Source organism: Galeopterus variegatus, unplaced genomic scaffold (genome assembly GCF_000696425.1).
Source record: "Galeopterus variegatus unplaced genomic scaffold, G_variegatus-3.0.2 Scaffold1883, whole genome shotgun sequence".
Lineage (NCBI taxonomy): Eukaryota > Metazoa > Chordata > Mammalia > Dermoptera > Cynocephalidae > Galeopterus > Galeopterus variegatus.
The window spans coordinates 2118-9584 of NW_007727994.1; the positions used below are offsets into that span (position 1 = coordinate 2118).

The 7467-nt window shown below is 36.4% G+C and overlaps 1 protein-coding gene across 3 annotated transcripts in view; it reads right to left on the reverse strand.

Moving 5' to 3' along the window:
* Window positions 1-968: 968 nt before the first annotated feature.
* The window catches only part of GIGYF2 (GRB10 interacting GYF protein 2), a 113859-nt gene continuing 107360 nt past the window's right edge, over window positions 969-7467 (reverse strand). For all 3 annotated transcript variants that reach the window (XM_008579427.1, XM_008579425.1, XM_008579426.1), the window contains exon 22: window positions 969-1301. In XM_008579427.1, coding sequence (XP_008577649.1) covers window positions 1026-1301 — 276 coding nt within the window. In that variant the 3' untranslated portion in view covers window positions 969-1025. The remainder of the gene's footprint in view (window positions 1302-7467) is intronic.

Below are 7467 nucleotides of genomic sequence, written 5' to 3' on the forward strand. Positions count from 1 at the left end.
CAAAAAAAAAAGGTGGGGGGGGGGGGGGGGGAAGACCCCAGACAAGCAGAAGACTGCTGGACTCCATCCCCAGAGGTTCTGATTCAGTAGGTCTAGTGTGTGACCTGAGAATTTGCATGTCTAACAACTTCCCAAGTGACTACACTCTGAGAACTACTGCCTTAATGCACCTCTCCTGCTACACTCACCACACTGTATTCTAATTTCCTGTTTATATGTCTTTATCCTGTGAGCTCCTTGAAGATAAGGGACACTAAGCCTTAGTGCTCACTAAAGACCTGGCAAGAAGTTATACTGAACCTGCCATAAATCTGCCCCTCCCTTCCCAATTACTCAGATTTCATAAATAGTTCCACTATTTTCCTAGTCACTAAAGGCATACTCTCTAGTAGCTACCCCAGCTTCTGCCTTTGTCCCTAAAATTCAGTCACTAAGTCTTGCTGACTGCTATCAGGCCAGTTCTCTCCCACTGGCCCTTCCTAATCATTCTCTCCACCACCCCCATGCACTCTTTCCTGGGCTCCCAGTGTTCACTCTCTCCTTACTTCAAATAGTGCTTTGAATCTTCTTAAAACAACATTTTGCATACATCACCTCTTAACCCAACTTTCAATACACCTCCATGGTCAATTGTATTTCAAGTCCTATATTCTGGTTCCCATTTACACATTCATATGTATACACCTACTACTCTTATAAGTCCAGGAGCTCTCTGAGGACAACTACCTTGTCTCTTTCATCTTTGTCTCAGTATGGCTGAACTGGTACAAAATAGGCACTCTAATGTTTATTGAGCCACATTAAATTTATGACTAATAGATTTACTTGTTTTTGCCTGCATCACTGCTCATGTCCTATCCTCTTCCATTTATTCCTCTCTTGTTTAAACACCTAACACAAAATACATGCATCATATTATATTTTATTGATTGATTAAAAACCAAAGTAGTAATATTTAATGATAAAGAAAAAGTACGGTTTTACTGTTACTGCCAGCATCTATCTAACTGATGATAAAAGCAATGTTAGCAAATAGCTCCTGAGGTTGGTGTCTCGGGCTCTACCTTCATCTGTGCCAGCTGCTGTTGCTGCTGCTGCTGCTGCAACCTCCGGAGAGCCTCTTGCTGCTGCTGCCTCTGGCGCATTAACTCCTTCTGCCGCTGGAGCTCCAGCTCTTTCCTCTTCCGTTCCTCCTCCTCATGTCGGAGTCTGGCTGCTTCCTCCTCCATTCGTAGCCGGTTCTCCTCTAATCGACGCTGTGCTTCTTCTTCTTCCCGGGCCCATTTTGCAGCCTCCTCTTCCTTTCCAGAAGGAGAAATTAAAGAAAAGAGAAAAAAAATTATTATTAATTGTAGGGGGAAAAATTTGAATCACTTTTGAAGGATTCTGTAAAATGGCTATAGAAATGACAGAGAAACTCTGTTTATGACGATGTAAACAAGAGAAGTTAAATTTTTTTTTTTTTTTTTAAAGATGACCGGTAAGGGGATCTTAACCCTTGACTTGGTGTTGTCAGCACCATGCTCACCCAGTGAGCCAACCGGCCATCCCTATTTGGGATCCGAACCCTTGGCCTTGGTGTTAGCAGCACCGCACTCTCCCGAGTGAGCCACAGGGCCGGCCCCAGAAGTTAAATTTTTTTAAAAAATATATTTACAGTAGCCACAAAGGCCTGGCATGCTTACAGGATTCAATTTTAATTGAAGGATTGTCACTTTGAACGTTGGTGACAGTCCTGATTCTCGAATCAGCTCACCAACAACTGTAGGAAAAGTCTCCTGAAATACTGTTCCAACATTTGAGGCCAAGCAAGCTTCTCAGGGTACTGAGCACTAAGAGCTACCAATATCTTGCGAGGATACTGATTATCCTGAAAGCCTCAGCCAATTCTAGAATCAAAGCAACTCTGCAAGACCACTTAACTCCATCCCTGGTTCTTGCCCTTTGTGGTCCACAGGCCCACAAGTTCTTCAGGACATTTGTCCTCAACCAATCCTCCACCTTCTACTACATTTTCCCTCATATGGGCTCAGCTTCCTTCTGCTTCCTTCCTTTAAAACCATTCCACTATGTTCTCCAGAACTCTTGTTTCATTGTTAAGAAATTATCCGCACTTTTGCAGAGTCTGTTTGCTGTGCCTGAAATGCTCTGTCTTATGCAGATAATTATAGTCCCCGTTTCACTCTCCAAAACCTAGGTCAGATGTCAACCACTCTAAGAGAACTTCCTTAGCCTTTAGGAGGTAAGGTAGACTTGACTTCTGCCTTTTGATTATGCCCATCTACATTCTGTCTTTATCTTTTTATCTGCTTCTAGTCCACCTGCGGCAGCTACTGTTTCTACCTATCCAACAACCACTCCTTTTCAGGTTTCTTCCTTGTAGACAGTGCTTCCTGCCTCCTGGTTTAAAATGTCAGATTTTGCTTTTAAGCTTTAACTGGCCATGTGATCTGATTTAAGTCAAAAGGATATCTGCTGGGAGACTTCTAAGAAAGATACTCTTCCCAGACAAAATGAAAGCAGCCTGAGAGAAGGGCTACTCCCTTTTTGGATATAGGTTGTACAAGGGTGTGATATCCAAAATTCCTAACGGTGGGGTGAATAATCTAAATTCAAAAGTCAACACACCAAGAAATGGTAGAGCAGAGGTACACAAAGAACCTGAATCTTTAATGGCATCACTGTGTCACTGAAGCAAGTGTGTAATTAATTGCCTTATTGCCAGACCTCTTCGATTTATGAGGCAACGTCATCTACTGTTTAAACCACTTTAGGTGGGTATTTTGAGTTTGCAGCTGAAAGCAACCTAACTGTGGCATTAATTTCTTATATACTTATCACCCACACAGTCTGTAAGCTTCTTGATGACAGAAACAATTTCCTAAAGAGTCTTATACTCCACCATAAATAAGCACAATAACTGGTATATAGTACATTAATTGAATATGTTAACTGTTAAATGAATAAACCGAAGAATAAATCAGTACGTAATCTAACCTAGAAGCTATCTACCTCTAACAGAATTTAGGTTTCTGAAAGAGTTTCAATCCAGAAACTAAACAAAAGCAAGACATTTCCAGCTTTGTGTCAATCTAACCAACAAACAAAAATCTACATCCTTAAGTGTGGACTGCACATAGTGACTTACAGAGTACAGTAAGGGGGGCAGTAACTTATAGTGGGAAAATATGACAAACACGTCTTCAACCAAGTGATCATGGCTATCAACAGCACTCATAAATCATGTTGATATTGTATACCTTTGATATGATGTGGTAAGAATGCCACCTTACCTCTGTGATCTTCCTCTCAAACACCTATAACCACAGTCTATTTGTGAGAAAAATTTCAGACAAATTCCCATAGAGGGGTATCCTACAATATGTACACTGACCAGTATTCCTTTAAAAACAAGGAAAGTCTGAGAAACTGTCACAGCTAAGAAGGGCCTAAGAGGATATGACAACTAAATGAATTAAATGTAATGTGATATCCTGAATGAGACCCTGGAAAAGGAAAAGGACATTAGGTAAAAAAATCTTAGGAAATCTGAACAAACTATGGATTTTAGTTAATAATAATGCATCAATATATTTTAGTTATAACAAATGTACCATACTAATAAGAGATTAATAATGGGGGAAACTGTATTCAGGGGATATACAAAAGCTTTCTGCACTATTTCCAATTTATCTTTCCAATTTATCCAAAAATCTAAAACTGGTTTAAAATTAAAGTCTACCAATACAAAAAAAAAAAAAAAAAAAATCTATGTTAAACATTAAAATGAAGTGCTTTGGGGGTTCTCACTTCCTATAATGGCAGAGTACCATGTACCAACAGTCCCACATGTGATTATAAAAGCTGAACAAAATATCAAAGAACCAAAACAAACTAACAAAAAGAACACATGAAAGAAACTGAAGAAGAGTCTACCCTTAAAAAAAAACAAAAGAAAGATCGGCAAGTTGGAAACGTTTTGCTTGAAGGCACTCCCCAATTCACAAGGGGCTCAAAGCCCTACCATCTTAAGATAGCAAGAGAGAGTTCTAGGATAGAGGAGTAGCCATCAATTTAGGGAGAAAATCTGCAAGAAAGGGAACAAAAGAAGGGATCCACGAAAGAGATAAGCCCCCAAATCTGCTGAAATCCTTGGTTGATTCAAACTACACACATGAGGTAGATCTTGGGGATTAAGATAAAAAGGAGCAGCAGAAAGCTGAAAGAACTGAATGGAGACTTCCACTACTATACCACTCGGGGGGAGTTGGTAAAGATTGAATTCACCAAGTTAAATGCCAGCCAGAACAAAACTCTCTTTTTAAAGGAACAAAACAGAATCCATAATTTGTCATTTACAATGTCCATTATACAGTTTTTAAAAATTACTAAATATACAAAAAAGAAAATAACAAAAAAATATATACCACGGAAACATCAAAGAAAACTTGAGTAGCTATATTAATATCAATTTAACGGACTTTAAAACACGGAATCAGAGATAAATTGGAACATTTCATAACAATAAAAGGTTCATGAGGAAGACAATATAAATGTGTATGCAACTAATAACAGGTTCAAAAACAGATAAGAGCAAATACTAACAGAACTAAAGGGAGAAATGAACAAATCAAAAAGCAGTTTGAGATTTTAGCATCCCTCTCTTGGCAATTAACATAACTAGATAAAAATTGAATACAGATATAAAATATCTGAATGCTATCGACCACCTTGACCTAATCATGATTCACAGAATGCTACACATAACTTATGAAAAATATACATTATTTTCAAATGCACATGGAATGGTCACCAAGATAGATCATATGCTAAACCAAAAAATGAGTCAATAAATTTTTAAAAACTGGGGTCTTACAGACTATGTTTTCTGACCATAATGTAATTAGGTTAGAAATGAATACAAATAAGAGTATCTGGAAAGGATCCCAAGTGCCTGGAAATTAAATAACCCACTTCTAAATAACCCATAGGCCAAAGTGGAAATCATTAGAAAAAAACTTTAAATTAAATGATAATGAAAATATAACATATCAAAAATTGTGAGATGTAGCTAAAACAGTTAAAGGGAAATGCATTGCTTTACATGTATTTATCAGAAAGGAAGAAAGGCTGAAAATTTATTATCTAAAATTTCCATCTTAAGAAAATAGAAAAAGAGAAGTAAATTAAACCGAAAATAAGTAGAAGGAAGAAAATAATAGTGATTGTGGCAGGAATCCTAACAAAGCCAAAATTTAGTTCTTTCAAAAGACTGATACAACTTGATAAACTGACAAAACTGATAAAAAGACCACAAACTACCAATATGAGTAATAAAAGAGGGACTACAACATAAAAAGAATACTAAAAGAATAACAAGGAACAAATTTGTACCACTGAATTTGACAACATTGTTAAAAAAACACAGATTACAAACACTGATGATAGAAGACAAACAAAAAGCCTGATTAGCCTTATAGCTCAAAGAAGGACCAGGTGGTTTCAATGGTGAACTCTATCAAATATTCAATGAAGAAATAATACCAATCTTACATAAACTTTTTCAGAAAATAGTGACAGAGGTATCACTTTCCAACTTGTCTATGAGGCCAGCATAAAACTGACACCAAAATATGGCACAGTATAAGAGAATTATAGACAATATCACTCATGAACATAGATACAAATATACTTTAAAAACCAGTAATAAATTAGGTTAACTTATCATCAAGGACGGTGTAATCCAGGAACAGAAAGTTGGTTTATCATTCAAAATTCAGTCAGTATAATTCACCATATGAACAGAATAAGTAAGAAAATTAAATGATCATCAATACATGTAGATAAAGCATTTCACAAATTCAGTATCTATTCATGAAAAACTTTCAGCAAACTAGGAATAAATAGAAACTTTCTCAATTGGATAATGGGTATCTACAAAAAAACTTTCTACATGCTTAATGGTGAAACACTGAATATTTTCTCCCTAAAATTGGGAACAAGGCTATCCATTGTCCATTTTAACCACTTCTATCCAAGACTGGAAAGAAAGAACTAAAACTGCTCCTATTCATCAACATAAAAAATCCTAAGGAATAAACAAAAATACTATTAGAAGTAATAAGTGAGCTTCACAAGGTCTCAGGAAACAAGATCAATATATGAAAAACAACTCCATTTCTATTTAGGAGCAACAAACAACTGGAAAATATTTTTTTAATTCTATTTACAATAGCATAAGAAATTCTATTTACAATAGCATACTAACAATAAATTTAACAAAAGAAGTATACAACATCTACAGTGAAAACAGAAAATTACTGAAAAAGAATAAAGGAAAACATAAATAAATGGAAAAATATACCATGTCCATTGATTGGGAGACTCAGTACATCTTAAAATATCAATTCTCCCCAATTTATAGATTCAACACAATCCTAATCATAATCACAATTTCTGTACAAATCAAAGCCTACTAAGATGATGATTTTAAATTTTAATGAAAAGGCAAAAGATTTTAGAGCAGTCTTGAACAAAAGAACAAAGCTGGAAGACATACTGGCTGAATTCAAGACTTTCTATAATGCTATGGTAATTGTCAGTGTATTATTTCTTTAAGGATAGACAAACCAATCTATGGCACAGAAAAGGACTGTCCAGAAAAAGAGCCATATCTATACAACTTATTCTGACAAAAGCACCAAAGAAATTCCATGATGAAAGGAAAGACTTTGCAAAAACTGGTGCTGGAACAACCCATACCACATACCATACACACAAAAAAATAATTCAAACTTACTCGTAAAACTAAAACTATAAAGCTTTCAGGAAAGAAACACAAGAGATATTTAATGATCTATAGGTGGGGAAAAAATTTCTTATACAAAAGCAACAAAAAAACATACCAACAAGAAAAAAATTTTTGATAAATAGGATTTCATCAAAATTAAAAATCCCTGCTTATCAAACAACAGCACTAAGAAAATAGACAAGCTGTAGCCTGGGGGAAAATAAGCACAAAACATTTACCTAACAAAGGACACATATTCAGAATATAAAGAATCTACAGCTAAAAGAACTAAAACTATTAAATTATTAGAAAAAAACAGATAAATTGGACATTATGAAAATTAAAAACTCAGATGTTTCAAAAGACACTTACCAAGAAAGTAAAGAGAAAAAAGCCCAGAATTAAATCCACACATTTAAGGCCGGCCCGGTGGCGCACTGGATAGTGCGCCGCTTGGGAAGCGCGGTGGCGCTCCCGTCCGAGGGTTCGGATCCCACATACAGACCGGTTCCCGCTCACTGGCTGAGCGAGGCATGGGGGCGACGCTGAGGGTTGCAATCCCGTTGCCGGTCCCCGGCCCGGTGCGGGGGCAACACTGAGGGTTGCAATCCATTGCCGGACTCGGAAAAAAAGACAAAAGAAAAAAAAAAAAAAAAAAAAAAAAAAAAAAAAAAAAA